We start from the raw sequence: 19,816 nt of genomic DNA, 5'->3' as shown, positions 1-19,816 counted from the left end.
ATCTTCAAATTAACATAGAAACAACAGAAAGTATATTTTTAATATTTTGTTAAATTTTTTTTTTATGACTGATGGTATCACTGATCAATCATAAGTACCCGAGTCAATTTTCTTTGAGGTGAAATGCTTTCATCCAAAATTTCCTGATGTTTTTTTCCCCCCTCACATTTCAAATCATCTCGCTTTGGCAATTTGAAGCAAACAAAACAACCGACATGTTGTGCCCTCACACAATGCCTGACTGTAAAAAGATGATTTGACGATTAATCGCAATTAATCGCACCTAACATTTTTAAAATATTTTTTAAAAAAGTTTTTAAATATAATTTAATACTGCAATAATTTCTGGTTCAATCTTCAAATTAATGTAGACAACATAAAGACAGTATATTTTTAATAATTCGTTAAAAAAATATTAATTATGACTGAAGGTGAGTATCACTGGTTGGTACTTGAGTCAATTTTCTTTGAGGTAAAATGCTTTCATCCAAAAGCTCCTGATGTTTTTTTCCCCACATTTCAAATAGTCTTATCTCGCTTTGCCAATTTATAGCAACCAAAACAACATGTTGGGCTCTCTGCAATGCCTGACTGTAAAAAGATCATTTGATGCTTAAAACTTACTTTTGTGTAATCAGGTTGATTTTGTCATATGCTTACAAAGCTTACAAAGGTCTGGTGGAGTAATCAATGCCACCCAAAAGATACCAGTAAATATAGCTACTAGTTATGTCAGTTGATTAAAAAACAAAAAAAACAAAAAACAAATTAATCACACAATTTTTTTCTGAAATTAATCATGATTAATTGTGATTAATCGCACCTAACATTAAAGTTCTAAAATATACTTTAATGCTGAAATAATTTCACATTCAATCTTCAAATTAATGTAGAAACAACATAAAGACAGTATATTTTTAATATATGTTAATTTACTATTGTTTTTTAATAATGACTGATGGTGAGTATCACTTTTTTATGGTTAGTATGGTATTTTATGGTTAGTTACAGTTAAGTACTACAGCGCTGCTTTAAATGTTTAGGAAATTACTTTTATTGCATCTTCATGAAATTATTTTAAAATATAAATTTAAACAATTTAAAAAAAAAATCAGTGTTCATAAACATCATAAAGTATTGGAAATTTGCTAATTAAAACTTTTAAGTCTCTAAACACATGGAACAGGATACAAGCTTGTTTTTAGAAGTTCTTGCATTCTTTAAAGAAACAAAGGCTACAGCCCTCAAAACTGATAAATGGTAATGTAAAAAGAGAAAAAGAAAGCAAACACTCTAGAATGCGAATTAAAGGAGTCACGGATAAAAGCACTTTAGCCGAAAGTGCCATTGTTCAAAGACCAATCCGCCACAACGAGCCTGTGAGCTCAGATAAACACAATTTCACTCTAGTCACTGCGATTACCACACCGCTAATCGCTTCATTTTGCATGTCGCTATTGCGGGTAAACAAAAGGTCATAATTTAGGGGAATTAGAATTCCAGAAACGAATCCACTTGAACCTCTTTTGTTCTCAAGAACGCACAGAACACTGATAATGTGTTTTTAATCCCTCAGCAAGTCTATTAAATTGTTTGGGTATTTAAAACTTTCAAGCTTTCAGAAGTCAGCGCAATTGCACAAAATACAGTTTACAAGTACAACTTTCAGGATTATAGGAGAAGCACGTTGCAGTTACTTTTGAAGTTGTTTGAAAACAAAAGTTCAACAGACTAAAAATCAAAGAGAACGATAAATCACAAAGACGTTTTATTTTCTTACAAGTACAGTTCCTTTTATACTTTTCCTCTCATGTGAAAACTCATGCAAGCCTTCGAGTCTTTGCTTAGATGCAGCACTTCTGATTCCGGCCCGGCAGAACCAGTTCAAACCGAATCCATGCGGGACTCTAGTTCAGACAACAAAGAGCATCCTGAATTGCAGAACAAAGTAGAATCATGGGAATTTTCCAAGACAAGTTCTCGACATATCTAGGTTGAGTTCTAGAGTTTACAATGATTCTAGAGCTCCTGCGGAGCTGAGTCAAACCAAATAATAAAAGCCTGGTCCCAAATGTTGCTCTCAGTCCTCGAGGACTTCACACTTTGGTGACGTAATGCAGCATAGACTCTTGGGTTGAAAACCAACTGTGCAAAAGTGCACACTGTGGCTACAAAGCACCCTTCTAAATCATAAAATGATAAATGGGACACCTTACGGTCTAGTGTAATTCATGGACACATGCAAACAGGAACACAAATCCACATAAACGCCATTTGAGGCAAGGCCAAAGTAATCAGTATGAAATCTAAAGCTGTTTTCTGAAATCTGTAACATTGTAAATTAGTATTTACATAAGTACAATCACTTTTTCCCGAATTATAAATCTAATTTATTTAGATTTCTGGTGATACAGTTCAGTCTTTATTATTTCCAATAAAATGGCATCACATTCTTAACATTAAACAAGAAACTGGATGACGAAAATCAATAGGATCAATTTTGATAATCCACATTATTGTTCCCCAGTTTGTGCTGATGATTTTAGCCATTAATATGTTTTTAAGATACTGAAAATAGTGTCAGGGCATGTCAAAACTTCTACAGGGCCCCAAAACCCCCTCAGACCCCAGAGGGTTAAACAGAAAACTATCAAATTTATAAATAGAAATGTGGTTTTAGACATAAAAATACATTTACAAGTATTAAGCAAACAAACAAATAAAAAAACACTGGTTTTGACTTTACCTAAAACTGGGCTGAGCCTGTTGGGTCATTTTGTTGGGTTATTTTTAGCTACACATATAGGTCAATTACTGATATTTGCCTATATGTGTAACTATTGGAGTTATTAGACATATTTAAACAGCTAATTATGTCCTATGAAAAAGCAGGCCAATACAAAACTCATGCAACGAATAAAACATTTCTGGCCTGTTAAACTTAATTTTTATTATCATAGCTTGACTGTTATTTAAGCACCTTAAGTTAGCTAAATGTCAAAAAGATGCTATAGAGGATAAAATTATTTAATTGTACTCTGAGTTACATAATGTTATATTAGGGCATTTAAAAAGGTGGCACAGTACCACCACTGGTCCCAGAGGTATCAATTATCATGTTTTATTTAACAGATATCTGTACCAGCACACACATTTTGTATTGAGCATCTCAAGTTATTTTCACAATGTTGTGCATTTCTTGCACAACCAAGCTGCTGGTTTAAAGCAACCATAATATATATCAGTTTGTCTCCTGTCCTGAGAGAAAACTTCCTGTGGGGAAATGAAAGAATTGGTTCACTTCCAAGATGTTCATGTCTTTCTTTTTTCAGTCGAAAAGAAATGAAGGTTTTTGAAAAAAAAAAAAAAACAACATTCCAGGTTTTTTTTCCATATAGTGACTTAAATGAGGACCAACGGGCTAAAGGCCCAAACTTTGCCCCGAGTTTGGTGGAGTTTGTCCCCGTCTCAGGGGACTTAGGGGTCAAGGGGTGCGGGGGCAGTCGCATTGGTGATCGACCAGGGAGTTATAAGGGTTTATAAGTTCGGGAGTTATAAGGGAGTTATAGCCCGTAAAAACAGAATTTTTTAGTGCAGCTTCAAAGGGATCTACATGATTCCACCTAAAGAATAAGGTTCTTATCTAAAAAAAAAAAAAAAAATTTTTTATAATTTTTAACCACAAATGCTCATCCTGCACTAGCTCTGCAATGCGCATCTGTGACTTAACACATTACATAATCACGCTGGAAAGGTCATGCACAGTTAGCTCTTCATCTGTGCACAAAAAAAAATATATGGTATGAAAAACTCCATCTCGTTTTCTCCACCAACTTCAAAATCGTCCAACGTTGTTTTTTTGTAAAGGGCGTTTGACTTTCTGCCTTTGTCATGCATGCATGATTAATTTTTTTTTTTTTTAAATGACTGATCATTTTGCTAGATAAGACCCTTATTCTTCGCCTGGGATCGTGTAGAGCCCCTTGAAAGCGGCACTGAAACAGCAACTTGGACCTTCAACCCACTGGCCACCAAAGAAGTCCACTATTTGGAGAAAAATCCTGGAACCTTTTTATTAAAAAAACTTAATTTCTTTTCTGAAGAAAGAAAGACATGAACATCTTGTCTTGTTGTCTTGTAGGGGTCAAATGAATGAAATTTTTTAGTCTGGAAGTGAACTAATGTGAGACAAAAACTTCTGTAGTCTTACATTATTTAACTGGAGTGAAGACAGTGGTCCACAGTTGGGTATCGCAGAAGAGTAGAAACCAAACTTATAATTAATATTTAGGTAATTATAGATGTATTTTAAAATCATTCTGAAGTAAAATAAACCAGCTTTATAGTCAAAGTGATTAACAAGCCACCTTGATTAGTTGGTTCAGCGCAAGGTACTGTCTACGTTTTACCCAGCGCCAAGTTTTCAGCTAGAATCTTGTTTTTTTGAGTGAACACAACCATGTTTTTACAGATAAAAGAAACCAAGCAACTTTCAGTAATAACAGAGGCGAAAAATAACAACTATGGAGGTTAGATTAAAACCTTGCATTCCATGTAAATGTACAAAAGATCTCTTGCCGACAATCCCTTTCTCTCGGTTTATCTTAAGAAGTAAGGGAAAACTGATCTTGTTCGATGGGTTTTTCAACCCACGCTCCAAGTCCTGCTTTGTAGAAAGCTTTGAAGAGAGTCTGTTTGGCTGCGTGATACTCTGCTGCCGCTTGTTTCGTCTCGTGGTAGGAGCCTGGCCGAGATCCTCGGATCCGCATAGTCTCACTGAGCTGAGAGAGGTAAAGGAATATTTGCTTTTTAATATACCAAATTAGCATATTTATCAAAAATTAAACCATTTATCGTTCCACCTTTACAGAACACTTTACCTTGGCATGCAGACAGACCCAGCGAGTGTAGAGGGCGTGTTTACAAAGGTGAGACGGTCTTCCGAGATCATCCTTTCCTGTGGTGGCGTTAATAATCTCCAACCCCTGATCTCCAACTGTCCAGTTGACGCTAAAATTAGGAGCTTTTCCAGGTTGCCTTGCTTCTGTGTTACTAATACCTGCGTAGGAGGGAGGAAACTGGCATGGTTGGGCAAAGAACTGAGAAAACTGATACAATCAGTCATTCATTTGAGATGTTTACCACTAAGAAGAGGTCTGTTGAGGGCGAACGACTTGGGAAGATCGTCCATCTCGGCGATGCGCTGGTACATGGCTCTGGAAAGATGGTCTGCATGGTACAGACTTCCCAAAATCAAACTGGAGAAATAGATGGGCTCTGTAAAGTAACTCAGAAGAGACCCCTGCACTCCGATCACGTTCCATCTACGAAAGGAAAAAGAGAAGTACAGGTGTGCACCTGGTGAACCTTGTTGACGTTAGGATGCAAGCGGTACAAAGGAGTCGCCCCCTGCGGACATGCAGCACGATACTTATGCCGCAATAATGCAAAGGAATAAAACAACATCCTGATGTCAAGAGAGCGTGCTCACACACAGTCATATTTACGGCAGCTATTGAAATGATCGGAAAAATAACACCTGGGATCTATAATCTCAATCATCATGATTTCTCCGCAGCCTTCAGAATTAGTTTTTTTCCAAAGGTGATGCATGAGATCTGAGCTCTTGAAAAGCCTCAGCTCACAGCTGGATTATAACGACTGCGTTTAACTGGAGTGGCTTTCTTGGCATCCAATGCGAGGCTTGCGGATGTGTTTGCGGCAGCAGGCTTCCCTCAGCAGGACGGCTGTTTTTTTGGAGACCATAATCAGAACCCTAATCAGGGGCCCAATGCCCCTGCTTCCAGGGAGCCCCCCGCTCTGGAGAGAGCTGAAGTGATTGGGGTTTCAGAGCCAAGAAGACAGCCAATCAGCTGCTTTCTGAGTGCCGCTGGATGCAGACGACAGAATGCTAACGAGGGGGACTCGTTAAAGGTGGGGGGTGGGGAGCACAAGAAAAATACAAGACGGTCATAAGAAGCATTCGACGTCGAGCAGATCACGGAGAGGTGTCACCACAAAAGTGGGCCACCTGATGTCAGCAGGCGTTTTTTCGTTGAAAAGTGTAAAGCTTCATCCATGTTTTACACAGAAAAGACAAGAAAAAGAAAGAAACAAAGGCAAAATGAAAAGAAAATGTCAGTTTTGCCTTATTTACCTATTTTCATTCAGAATGGTTGCGAAAAACTGATTTGAAAATACATTTTATTTAAAATATTTTCAATACAGAATTAAAATTTCCATCCATCCATCCATCATGTCTTTCTTCAGTTAAAAAAAAAATTAAGGTTTTTGAGGAAAACATTCCAGGATTTTTCTCCATATAGTGGGTTGATTAACAGGTTGAAGGTCCAAATTGCAGTTACAACGTTCTAAGAAAAATGTTATTTATATACTTTTTGACCACAAATGCTCATCTCGCACTAGCTCTGCGTTCACGACTTCACACATTATGTAGTCATGTTTGAAAGGTTAAGCGTGGTGTAGGCGGAAGTACCAACCCAGTGTTTACGAATATGCAAAGAAAGTCGCCGTTTCCAAAAAGTAAACCAACGATTCCAAGCTATTTTGGAATTGGAGGTGAAAATGAGATTTTTGCCCTACCCTACCTTTTTCAACAAAGACGAAGAACTAACCACACGTGACTTTTCCAACGTGATCCATGAAGTTGTGGATGCGCTTTGCAGAGCTAGTGCAAGATGAGCATTTGTGGTTAAAAAGTGTACAAATTATAATTTTTTTAGAGAACGGCTGATCGTTTTGCTAGATAAGACTCTTATTCCTCAGCTGGGATCGTGTAGAGCCCTTTGAAGCTCCATTGAAACTGCAATTTGGACCTTCAACCCACTGGCCACCATTTAAGTCCACCATATGGAGAAAAATGAATGTTTTCCTCAAAAACTTTAATTTCTTTTCGACTAAAGAAAGAAAGACGTGAACATCTTGGATGACATGGGGGTGAGTACATTATCAGGAAGTCGTCTACTGATCAGCATCATACCTGGCAATCTTGTCACTACACGACATGGTTAGCAGTCGTTCTCCCTGCAACACTCCATCCCAGGTCTGAATGGTGTTACTCGTACGAACAGGTATTGTACCTTCTCCAGACTCGATCTTGGTTCGCAGTTGTCCGCGGGCCTTGCGGTTTGGATGCCGGTCGCCCTGGTCTAAAAAGAGCGAGCTAGAATTCAGTTTTCTACTTCTCAAGAATCTATCCGTATTTTATTGGCCACCATGGCATACAAAAACAAAATGAGCAAATCATCCATCCGTTATGGATTTGCTCATTTTACATACCCTCGGCACCAGCCTCATGAGGGGAGAAGATCCGGGCGTCTCCACAGGGCGACGTGCTGATATACAGATGGAACTGAATATTGTCTTTTAGCCGGTAGCCATGTTCACTACACCGTCTGAATATGGATTTCTCATGTTCCTCAGTGCTGTCGCTAGAGCAAAAACACACACAAACACTCTTGTGAGATCTACGATGTCAACGCAGACCATTAGGAGGGCTTTGAAATGTTTATAATTGAAAATAGGTCCTTGGCCTGACACCCATCTCATCAAATGTGTCATTTATTATTTCACAGTGAATAAAGGTCATGTCTAATTGATTACACACACATATCCATGTCCATTCATGCTAATCAGCATCTGGGAAATTGATAGAAAAATAATCTTCCATATCCACAGGCTCATGAGAATGATTTGTCAGTTCCTAAGGGGAACCCTGGGTGTCAAGACTTGTATAGCTTAATGTAACGTAAATTATATAACATCTCTTACTGAAATATTTAGTAGAAAACCCATGACTCAAGATTTACGTTATTTAAAATAAATATTTTGGACGATGGAGGGCGCCATTTTCTACTAAAAGCCTCAAAAGGCATCAGGGCTAAAGTGGAGAGAACACAGACGTGGAGCTACAGGAAGTTTTATTTGTCCACAGGCATCTTCCCATTCTTTTCTCCTCTTCATATCACTAAGAAAAGCAGTGAAGACTTACATCATTCTCTTGTTGCCCTTTGAATTAAAATTACAATCAAAAGCCTCACAATGTGTTGGGCTGGGTTTTCCAAGTTGTTGTGTTGCGATAGGAATAGTGTAGCTCAGTGCCAGTAGCTCACCGAGTGCAACTGCTCTACGTAATCAAGATAATGGCACCCCCATAGTCCAAAATATGTATAAAACGATGTGGATTTTTTAAATAATGTAAATTTTTCATGGTTTTTCTACTACATATTTTAGTAAGACACATCATTTACATTAGATTAAGCCATACAAGTCTTAATACCCAGAGTTCCCTTTAACAATTATAAAATAAATGTCTCTTTTCCACAGAGTGGAACAGTTTAGTACAGTAGGTACCCAGGTTTGGTACCCAGTTATTTCCGTTTCCATTGTCAGAATGAATGTGACTAGTAACAAAATAGGGAACCGTACAGTACAAGTTTTTGGGACCCTTCTGTTGGGGTACCTAGCACAGTAGTCAGGTACCTAAAGGGTGGAGCTAGAATCACTGCAGAACACTGATTGGTTGACAGAGAATTGTCACATGCTACAAGGGGGATGACAACACAAGGGGAATTAAGCGTTTTTGTCTTTCTGTGAGAATGACGTTGATCGTTACTTTTTGGCATACACCACACCTATCAAATAAGGGTACTGTGTCAGCGCTGGTAGTGTTGTGGGCAGCGCACCCCATATAGCGCATTTGCGCTATGGGCGTCCCAAGTTCGAATCCCGACTCAAGGACCTTTCCCGATCCCAACCCTATCTCTCTCCCACTTCTCTTCCTGTCATTTCTGATCTGTCCTATCTTAATAAAGGCAAAAATGGCAAAAAAAAGGTAAGGGTACTGTTGGTGGTAGAAACGCTATCACCGAATCAGGTATCAGATAGCCTCGTGGGCAGCGTGCCGACATACAGCACCACTGCGCTTCAACTGTCCTGAGTTCAAGTCCCGGCTTGTGGACCTTTCCCAATTACGCCACCACCCCCCTTGCTCCTATCCCTGGCCTGCCTCCCATCCCTAACCTGCCACCCATTCCGGGCCGCCCCCCACTACAGGCCTGCCTTTCATTCCTGGCCTGCTCCCCCAATCCCTGGCCTGCCTTTTATTTCTGGCCTACCCCCCCAATCCCCGGCCTGCCCCCCATTCCTGTCCTGCCCTCCCATCCATGGCCTTGCCCCCAATCCCCGGCCTGCCCCCCAAGTTCACGTCCTGTCAACTAACTGTCCAATCAAAATAAAGACAAAAAATGGCAAAATATATAAAACAGTACGACTGGAAATATATAATTGTAGTATTATAAGACGTAAGAGATATGTGAATTTCTTTTACCTGAGAAAGTATTCCAGCTGACTGTACAAGTATCTGATGAGGGAGCGACGTGCGATGATCTCAGCATGGCAGTCGTTAAGGGCCAGTCCTCGATCACTCATGTACTCCCCATTTATACACTTGGTCCCCGTGGTGACACAAATCACCTGAGCATCCTTCACATCCGTACCTGATAAAACGGTCAATGTGATTTAGCCAAATAGGACATGTTCCTGTTTTAACGTTCAACATTCATGAGCATGCATTGTGCTTACCAGTGGTCATGACAACACCCGCAAGGACTTTCCGCCGTGCGTGTGGTGACGTGAAGTTATCTGTCAGCTCGCTGAACTTTTCCACAACTAAACGAGAGACAGCGTCTGCAAGGACCTGAGGAACACACAACTGTAACTGCACAAACTGTACGTAACTGGATACATTTTAGAGATAACATGTATTCATTTGAAAACGGTTGACAAAAAGGCAAATGCTCGAACACAAAAGCAATGAACTGCTTGACTGACGCAGACCTTTTACTAAAAGATCTCTTTAAACAGAAAGGTGATGCGTTTTTCTGTTTAAGAAGTGCTCCTGTATCTGATTTTAATTAAGATTCTGTTTATTCTCTTCGGTTGTTATCAAGGGGGAATGGGAGGGATTATGAACAGGATTAACTAATGTGTAAATAATGCCGTGTACACTGGAGCACCGATTAAAGGTTTAATGCTTGAGTTCATCTGAAATCCAGCTGAAACATTCGTGTGTAGGTTCTGATTTAATTAAAATTGTTAAATGAAGACTGGCAGGAGCTTTATAAAGGACAAATGACGGTTAAGCAAAGCTACCGGAGCATAACATTTAATCGCATTAAAATTGCTTTTTCAATATCAAGCTTGATAAAATGCGAGACATATAGAAATGAACTGAATTAATTTATAACGTAGTCTGTTATGTTCATCGTGGCCTAACCGTAGCCCACCATAGGAGGTAATTTTGACCAAACAATGACCGCTTACACAATGGCCATAGTTAAATGGATAGTTCATCCACAACTGAAAATTCTGTCATTAATTACTCATTATCTTCGGAACACAAATTAAGATATTTTTGATGAAATCCCAGAACTTTCTCACCCTGCACAGATGGCAATGATGCTACCACATTCAAGGCCCAGAAAGGACATAGTTAAAATGTTCTTACTACATTTCTGGGCCTTGAACGTGTCAGCTGTGTTGCTGTCTATACTATCCAGAAAGCTCTCGAAATTCATCAAAAATATTTTCATTTATGTTCCGAAGATGAACGAAGGTCTTACTTGTGGAAACGACTCGTGAAACAAAGGAAAAACCCAGATATATAGGGCTCTAGGGTACACAGTTCTCACCTGAGGCAGGTGTAGCTGAAGTCCCTCTCTTGGGATTGGCTGTCGGGATGGCGTCTGGTCCAGTTGCATATTAAAAAGTCCTGACAGTGCTGCTTGGGCCGCCCTCGCTTTTGCCAGCTTCTTATTCCGTCCGGAACCTTGGAACATCTGAGTATCTACGGTAACTGCCATTATAAAGTTCTTGGCATGGCTTTCGCCACTCTCAGCCACAAACTCATACTTCAGTCCTGGCCGAAGCTCATTTAGGATCATCACAGCATTTTTGCCACTGCCTGTAGGGGCCGTTGTGAGTGGAGGGGGTAGTGGGAGAGGAGGATGTGATCTGTTGTTGTTTTTCAGCGCCACGGGCAATGGGTATTCGCTTAGGGAGCATAGAGACCCATTGCTCCCGAGACTCAAGTAGAAGGGGTCATCAGGTGGTGCGGGCGTCTCAAATCCATTAAACAGCATGTCTGGGAAATCAGCTTGATCTGAGGTGAAGTCTGCGTTAACGGTTAGCGTACGTCCCATCGCAAGGTGAGCTTCGGATGCATTGGGAAACTGAACGAAAGAGCGTAATGCTTTTTCAGCCGCATTCAGTTTGGCTTTCTTCTTTGTTGGGCCTGAGCCCTCAAATAACTGTCCGTTAACCTCAACGGTCATAACAAACACGGGCGCATGTACCGGCCCCGTCTGCGACAGGAGTTTGTACTGCAGTCCTGGTTTGATTTCGTTCAGTTGCATTAGAGCATTTTTCGGCAAGATCGGGCCTTGTGGTTTCCTGCGCTTCTTGGGCCGGAATTTGGAATGGCCGTGGCCTTTGTTGCCCTCCTCCAAAGGGCGTTTTCTGCTCAGTCCTCGAGTGTTTCCATTGGCTAAGTGAGGCCCCTCCCCCAGCAAGTTTTCTTTAACGTCCATGCTACACGAACCTGTGATGTCCAGAAAGAGCAACTTACAATGCCTTCGGTGCAGGACCTTGTAAATGTAAAATTTAGAGGTTTTTTCATCTCTCTTTGTAACTGGATTGAAATGATACAATCCTAAAAGCAGGTTTAGTCTAAAACATTCAATAATATTAATACGGTTTAAAAATATTAATATTGCTTTCAGAAAAAATGTTGACACTTAGATTGAGAACAAATTGCCTTTCCAAACTTGAAGCAGATAAAGACTCCATTATTTAGATATTTATACAATTTCAAGGAGAAAATTTGATTGTAAAGATCTAAATTTGCCTGAGAATATTTTTTTTACTGTATTACCAAATACATTATGTGTCATTGTTTACCCTTTCTAAAGAAAAATGGCAAACTATCAAAACAAGGAACATCATATCAACCAGTTGCCAAAGCTGATGGAATTGTAAATTTTCATTTATAACATCCTGCAGTAAAAGCTTGACAAGTTACTCCATTTGGTGCTCAGGAAATATAAAGTAAAAGAAAGAGAATTAATATAGACAGTGAAAATCAGAAAATCAATCTTAGATGTCGATTTGGGACAATCTTGTCAATAGGGTCTTCCCAAATTCTGATTGGGAAAAATCTGCCTGCTTGGAGCTAATGTGAGCCGGAGACGCACTGGGAAACTGTAAAGTGTGCAAAGCATTTTCTCCAGCGTCCATCTTGGCTTCCTTCTTCAGTCTGTACCCTCAAAAAGCAGTCCCTCAACTTCTACAGCCATACTGAAAAGTAAACAAGTTGCTCCCATCTGACACCAGCTTATACTGAGGTTGTGGTATCATCTAATCAAGTTGTTTTAGTCTGACTAGCTCTTGGAAAGTGGAGCAGACATGACTTTGCCCTCCTCGAAGGGATGTTACATGGGATCTTTGGTGGAAGACGTACAGGTTGTTACACAAACCAGATGTCCAGAGAAAGTAACTTTGGTGTGAAAACTTTCATTCAAAAGATTCATTCACCTCTCTGTAACTGGATTGAAATTACGTTATCTTCTATCACGTAGTTTGCACCGTATAGTTCTAGTAACTAGAAATCATGGTGGTTCCTACAGAACCAATTTGGCCATTTTCCTGGTTGCATTTGCATTGGCAGCAAGAACTCTGAAGCTGCAACATCTTTATTTGCCGAATTTACAAACGTCAACAACCAGTGAATGGAGGACACCGTGACTGGAGCTGTTTTTGTTGTGTGTCATGGGTTTCGTGATAACAGAGACAGAATATAAACACACAATTTATGCCACTGAAAGCATGAAAATCTGACTAAATCTCCTATGACGACTTGCAGTGTTACACATCATCGAGGCTGAGAAAAGAACACAACACTGCAGACAACGGGTAGCCAAATGCCTTTATCACTGTTTTCCATGTTAATGGAGTTAATATTTTCACATGGCTTTTTAAAAATGCAGGGTAACTGGTGTTTCGTGTGTGTTTAACCAATAAGCATACACTTACGTAGTTTCTATAGAACTGTTTTAGACCGTACCCTGAAGTAGGAGCTATTTTTAAGGGGCTTTTGCACTAGAGGAACCTTTTCATAGCTCATAGAACTATTGGCGGAAATACCCACTTTTTTGGCGTGTTCGCACTGCAGGTACTAGGAACGTTTTAAGTTCTAGGAACTCTGTTTGTGGAAACTAAATTAGCTCCTACTTCAGAGTAGAGTCTAAAACAGTTTTATAGGAATTATCAGTGATGTAAGTTGTACGCTGATTGCAGTGTCATGTTCTTTTCTCAGCTTCAAAGTTATGTAACTCTGCTAAAGTTGTCATAAGAGATTTTGTCGCTTAACCCAACTTTTTGCTCTTTTAATCACGTAAATTTCCATCTCCATTATCACACAACCCACGACAGACAACAAATCCAATCACAGCATCCTCCATTCACCAGTTGTTGATGTTTGTAAATGCCACGCATAAAGAGTTCAGAGTCCCTGCTGCCAGTGCAAATACAACCAGGAGAACGCCCTGAGGGGGAAATTGGTTGTCTAGGAACCAGCCTAAAGGCTAGCTCCTAGAACTATGCGGTGCAAAAAGCACCTTAAGTTCTCCCAAACTGAGTTCCTAGAACTAAAAACGTTCCTAGTTCCTGCAGTGCGAACACAAGAAAAAGTGGGTACTTCTGCCAATAGTTCTAGGAACTATGAAAAGGTTCTCTGGGTGCGAAAGCTCCTAATAATGTGAATAAAAAACAAAAGTCAAAAAAGAGAGAAAGTGATACCAGAAGGTTTAGACCAGGGGTGGCCAAACTCAGTCATGGAGGGCTGTAGTTCTGCAGAGTTTAGCTCCAACTTGCCTCAACATACCTGCCAGGAAGTTTCTAGTATGCCTAGTAAGGTCAAGGTCAAGTTCAAGTTCAACTCTGCAAGACACCAGCCCTCCAGGACAGAGTTTTACCACCCTGGTCAATCTAAGGCAGGTCCAGAGATTGTCTTACTGTAGGGAGATGACAGGGTCTGAGAGGGTTACTGAGAGTTGTGCGACACTCAATAGCCGTTTACAGATACCATAGGAATGAATGAGAAGTGCCATAAGCTGAATCCCTCCTGTCACAAAAAGTCAGTGACTTCTCTTATAAAACTTGATTTTTTTTGTGGTAAATAAAAATAGTTCAATCCAAAAGTATTGTTTAACGTAAAACATGTTGAAAATGAGCAGATAGGCTGTCAATTAATTGATGAGCCGTTTCCTCTAAAAAGCTGTTTATTCAGCAAAGTGAAGCCTTTCTCCCATTGATATCCATTCAAAGAAATTGGCCTCTGGTCTCCTTTCCCATGTACTGCCAGACCGGAAGTGTTAGCTTTAGCCGTTACGCTTTTTCGGCTAATGGTTGCAGGCTTGCCTTCTAGTGGCTTTGGCAGGTCCCTGCATAGTTGAGCTCCAACCCTGAAAAAAATACCAAACTGTATCCTGAAGACCTTGATTAGCTTGTTCAGGTGTGTTTGAAGGGTTGGAACTAAACTCTGCAGGGACACCAGCCCTCGAGGATCAACGTTCCCCACCCCTGATCTAAGGTGTAACCTAATCTCCCCACTTAAAATGTTAAATCAGTGACCGAAAGAGAGAGACCAACTGAAAGAACTGAAGTTACGAGGTATAGAAATCAAAAGTCAAACTTTAGGTACAACCCCAAGGTATCTTCAATACCCTGTTTACAACCTTAAATACAGATGAAAGTAAAAGTCAGTAAACTAGGGGGAAAACAACAGAGAAACACCACATGGTGACCACAAAAAAATGTACTCCTAACATTGGGAAACATTCATTAACAGTTGAAGAGTTGCCTTCATCATGGAAATGAACGAAACAGAGCATAACCTGCAACCCAAAAAAATGCTTCAAAACTCCACACAGGTTTTGTGTTGGAGTTTGTGAGTTTATAATCCTCACCAGACTGAATCATCACACTCCAATTTCAGAGTTGTCAACAACCTTCACTTTTCCTCTGCACTGCCTGTCTACAAATTGTCCTTCTGGGCACGGTGTTAACTTCCTGACCGTGCCCCCTATAGACTCTAAGGATACTGTGGATTGTGCACTAGCTCAAAGGCAACAATCAAGTGGAAAACATGTAACAGGATCTCACTGATAGGGTGGGAAAAAAGCAGAAGAGTGCAGAATTCAAGGGCTGTCACTATTTGTGTACTGCTATTCTGTTCCAGTTTCTTGGATTCTTTTATATTTTTTTTAGGTCGTCTTTTTTTTAGATTTACGTTATTTAAAAACACACACACACACACATTGTTCTATACAGATTTTAGTCTATGGGGGTGCCATTATTTCAATGACATTAAGTGGTTGCACTCGGTGAGCTACTGGTGATACCTGTTGCTATTTTTACCGCAACACAACTCAGAATACACAACTCAGAAAATAAAATACTGATATTTCAACCAAAGTCGAAGGGCAACGAGAGAAGCGAAGAAGACGAAGAAGACAAAGAAGTCTTCACTGCTTTCCTAATGATAAAAAGAGGAGAAAAAAATGGGAAGATGCCTGTGGATGAATAAAACGTCCCTAAAGACCTGCGTCTTTGTTCTCTCCACTTCAGCCCTGATGCCTTTGAGGCTTTTAGTAGACCACAGCTACCGAAAGAGCTTACAGGCGGCAGAGACAAGAAACGCTAGATGCCATCCTGGCAGGATGTAAACATGCAGACACTACACATGACGTGGCAGCCACTAAATGAGTTTCTCAGAGTGGTTCAATGGTACGGCATTTGGTTTAAGCCTACGCTTACATCCATCGCCACCTGTAAGCTCTTCAGTAGCTGTGATCATCGTATCAGTATTTATTTTACAAGTTGTGTATTGCGATAAAAATAGCAACAGGTAGCACCAGTAGCTCACAGATTGTAACCATTTGAAGCAAATCGAAATAATGGTGCCCCCATAGTCCAAAATATGTATTAAACGATGTGTTTTTTAAAAAAAAACTTACATCTTACATGGGTTTTCTACTACATAGTTCAGTAGGAGACATCATTTACATTATATTAAGCCATACAAGTCTTGATACAAAAGTCGTGTATTCAGAATTGTGTTGCGATAAAAATAGCAACGGGTAGCACCAGTAGCTCGCAAATTGAAACCATTTGATGCAGTCAAAATAATGGCGCCCCCCATAGTCCAAAATATGTTTTAAATCATGGATTTTTTAAATAACGTAAATCTTTCATGGGTTTTCTACTACATAGTTCAGTGAGAGACATTATTTACGTTATATTAAGCCATACAAGTCTTGGAGAAATATCTGAACAGGTCCTGAGGATAAGTCTTTCAAGCAAATTAGAAATATTTTTGCCACCTTTCAACAATGTGAAAATCACAACACTGTTGAAACTGGTGTTTTTTTTTTTTTTTTCCACATATGAATTTCCAAAGAGATGGAAAAACGGCAAAACACTCACTCATGCGTTTCTCTTCATCCACATCCAGACTGCAGAACTTCTGCTGCCCTCTGGGCCGCCCACCGGCTCCTACTGCAGAGAGAAACCAAGGAAAGGACATTTAAAATTCATCTCCAATCATGATTTCTGCTTACTGAAGTCATCTGTTCCCACTTACACCCTCCGCCTGCTCCCTTAATGAGGCTAATTAACCAGCTTTAATGACGGGAGACAACTAATGTGCAGGTGCAATTATTGCCCAATTAAATGCTAACATTCCCCTAATGAATCAGTGAAAGAGACAGGCAGAGCACGCTTTGAGAAAACAGTCACTTTTAGCACTCGAGCCTCGGCTCGAGAGTGAACAGAAGAAAGTTTAGAGGAATTAAAACGTCTTTTGGGGAGGAGCAGTTATGTTCATTGGATCCAATGCTTAAAAACGACATCAAAAAGGAAAGATGAATAGCAGATGATGTATTACAACCACTTTTTTGGCTCAAAAAATTTCGTTCTCATACTTTGCTACACCTCTGCAGTAACATTTCTGAATCTTTTGAAACCAATATTGGCAGAAACAAAATAACCGAATCCAAAGGCAGGGAGATATGGCAGCGTCTGTACGGATAGGCTTGAACGAGGACGTGGCCGTCAAGACGAGAGTTTGAAGGGGCTGAGTGAAGTGGATACAGTCGATAAGAGACTCCGTGATAAACAAGCCTGAGAAGCTCGATAAATCACGAAAGCTATTAAAGCGAGTGACGTGCGCAGGCACTTCAAAAGAAGCTTTTTAAAGCCAATATACCGACGCTCTAGACATAAACACCATTTTATTTCCTGTCATCTCAAGTTTTCAATCCTTCGGAAATGTCCTATTTGATGCTGGACAGAGCTCAGAAAATGTCTCAGGTGAACAAACATGAAATCAAAATACCTTCCCTCTTAGAAACCATTATGAATGCAAGAACTGGAAAATAAGGTGTCGGGAGTTCGGATAAAATCACATACTCTGAATGTGAAATCTGTGCACATTTCACTCAGAGATAAGTGCACCTGCTCATTGATGGCGATCACCGATTGATGTTGACGACGGTAAAACGCCATAAAAGAAGGGTTAGCTCTGGCGAACCACGTGAAAATGAAAGCCCGTGGGATAATAGGAGGCATTTCTCACAGTGTGACGCCTGGAACATTAGCGAGCCATACTGACAAATTAGTCAACATTGCTCACTATTCAACATCTGCTTTTATAAACAACATGCACACAGATCAACCTCACAGGATTCTTATATTTATCGTCTTTTTTACTTAACCTTGATTTTTCTTTGCACTTTTGTGCATGGTCAAATTGGAGTCAAACTCTGTAGCTGAACTTTTGGCTTGAACTCTTGAATGCTTGCCTCTCTTAACGGAGCGTTTAAGATTTCAGCTATTAGCTCAAGGCACTTTTGAGTTGAAATGACATCACAGACACTGTTAGCATGTTGGAAACTGCATTTGGTGCTTTAAAACAGCACGGGACGGTGCATTAAATGCCACTCTTGTTCAGCACCATGGAGAGCTGCGAGCTAAGAAAGATGAATTCAGGACCACGGAGAGCAGACGGCTTAGAATGCACAGCGGGTCTTTCTGAGTGAAGGGTAGATGTACGATCGTAAGACGCAGCCTGAACGCGAGCAATAGCTCAGCTCTACGACCCTCCAGCTCATCAGGAAACACTATTGGAATGAGAGAGAGTGAAGAAGAAATGCAGAAAGAGATCTGGACAGAAAAAGGCGTGTGTGTTAGAGGCAAGTGCTGTGCAGATAGAAAAAGACATTTCGACCTGATTCTCTCCAAGTGTCAGCAAAAGTAAAGAAACAAACTTTCAGTGTCAGCCTTTAAGGTATTACGGTCCACAAGTACTACATGTTTTCTTGGATTAAAGGCAGGCACAACTAACAGGGCTGTCACCAAACAGAAATGCAAACATTTCTGCTCCAAACATTGCTCTGTTTTAAAGGATTAGTTCATTTCTAGAATAAAAATTTCCTGATTATTTACTCATGTCATCCGAAATGTTCATGTCTTTGTCTTCAGTCGCAGAGAAATTAAGGTTTTTGAGGAAAACATTCCAGGATTGTTCTCTATATAGTGGACTTCAATAGTGGCCAACAGGTCCAAAATTCAGCTTCAAAAGACTCTACACAATCTCAGCCAATTAATAATGGTCTAATCTAGCGAAACGATTGGTAATTTTTCCTAAAACAATAAAAATGTATGTACGTTTTTAACCACAAATGCTCGTTTTGCACTAGCTTCACACATTCATAAAAAAAACACACACACTTGTGACGTAGGCAGAAGTACCAACCCAGTTTACAAAGCAAACGTGCAAAGAAAGTCAAACGCACTTTACAAAAAAGGTAAAACAACAATGTTGGAAGATTTTAAAGTTTGAGGACAAAATGAAATGGAGTTTTTTGCCCAATCCTACCTTTTTGAACCAAAGTACATAGACAAAGAACTAACCACCCATGACTTTTCCAACATGATTATGTAATGCGTGAGGTTGGGCTGGTGCAAGATGAACATTTATGGCAAAAAGTAGAAAATGGCCAATTGTTTTGCTAGATAAGACTCTTTTTCCTTGGATCATGTTGAGCCCTTTGATGTTGCATTGAAACTGCAATTTGGACCTTCAACCCATTGGCTCCCATTGAAGTCCACTATGTGGAGAAAAATCCTGAAATATCTTGCTCAAAAAACCTTAATTTCTTTTTGACTAAAGAAAGAAAGACATCTTGGACGACATGGTGGTGAGTAAATTAACAGGAAATATTTATTCCGGAAGTGAACTTCTCCTTTAAGATCCTGATCTCTTCAACATTGGCTCAGCCAATGGTCTGAGTTTGGGGCATGGCTATCTGTTTGACTGACCAATAATGGACAATGACAGTGGTCACACTAGTGATGCAAAAATTACAAAAATAAACCGTTTTCACCTGGAATCAACACTACATACACTGCAAGATATTTTACAATATCGGTGCTGATATTAAGCATATTTACAAAAAAACTTATTTTTTAAGAAAATATTTTACAATAGGGGTTAACAGCTCTCACGATTATCGGCACCGATATTAAGCATTTTCATGGTTATCGATATTGATCATTTTCAAAAACGATTTGCCAATAAAATAATATAAAAGCATTAAAAAGATTTTTGTCAGAACCCTTGTTATTCTTAATTGTTATTCTTAACACATACACACACAAGATAGACAGAAAAATGGAC

General features: G+C 39.8%; 1 protein-coding gene across 6 annotated transcripts in view; it reads right to left on the bottom strand.

The window, feature by feature from the left end:
• Positions 1–1,208: 1,208 nt before the first annotated feature.
• adarb1a (adenosine deaminase RNA specific B1a) overlaps positions 1,209–19,816 on the bottom strand; it is a 44,631-nt gene continuing 26,023 nt past the window's right edge. For 4 of the 6 annotated variants that reach the window (XM_051094905.1, XM_051094903.1, XM_051094906.1 and 1 more), the window contains 9 exons: positions 16,564–16,635; positions 10,713–11,620; positions 9,604–9,718; positions 9,350–9,518; positions 7,300–7,451; positions 7,001–7,169; positions 5,143–5,324; positions 4,881–5,059; positions 1,210–4,781 (listed from right to left, as the gene is read on the bottom strand). In XM_051094905.1, the coding sequence (XP_050950862.1) occupies positions 4,605–4,781; positions 4,881–5,059; positions 5,143–5,324; positions 7,001–7,169; positions 7,300–7,451; positions 9,350–9,518; positions 9,604–9,718; positions 10,713–11,620; positions 16,564–16,635 (2,123 nt within the window). In that variant the 3' untranslated portion in view covers positions 1,210–4,604. Of the gene's footprint in view, positions 4,782–4,880; positions 5,060–5,142; positions 5,325–7,000; positions 7,170–7,299; positions 7,452–9,349; positions 9,519–9,603; positions 9,719–10,712; positions 11,669–16,563; positions 16,636–19,816 lie in introns of all 6 variants that reach the window. The other 2 variants (XM_051094901.1, XM_051094907.1) reach the window with 2 other exon arrangements.

The sequence above is a fragment of the Labeo rohita genome, chromosome 22 (assembly GCF_022985175.1).
Source record: "Labeo rohita strain BAU-BD-2019 chromosome 22, IGBB_LRoh.1.0, whole genome shotgun sequence".
NCBI classification, from domain to species: domain Eukaryota; kingdom Metazoa; phylum Chordata; class Actinopteri; order Cypriniformes; family Cyprinidae; genus Labeo; species Labeo rohita.
This window is presented reverse-complemented; position numbering and strand designations above follow the sequence as displayed.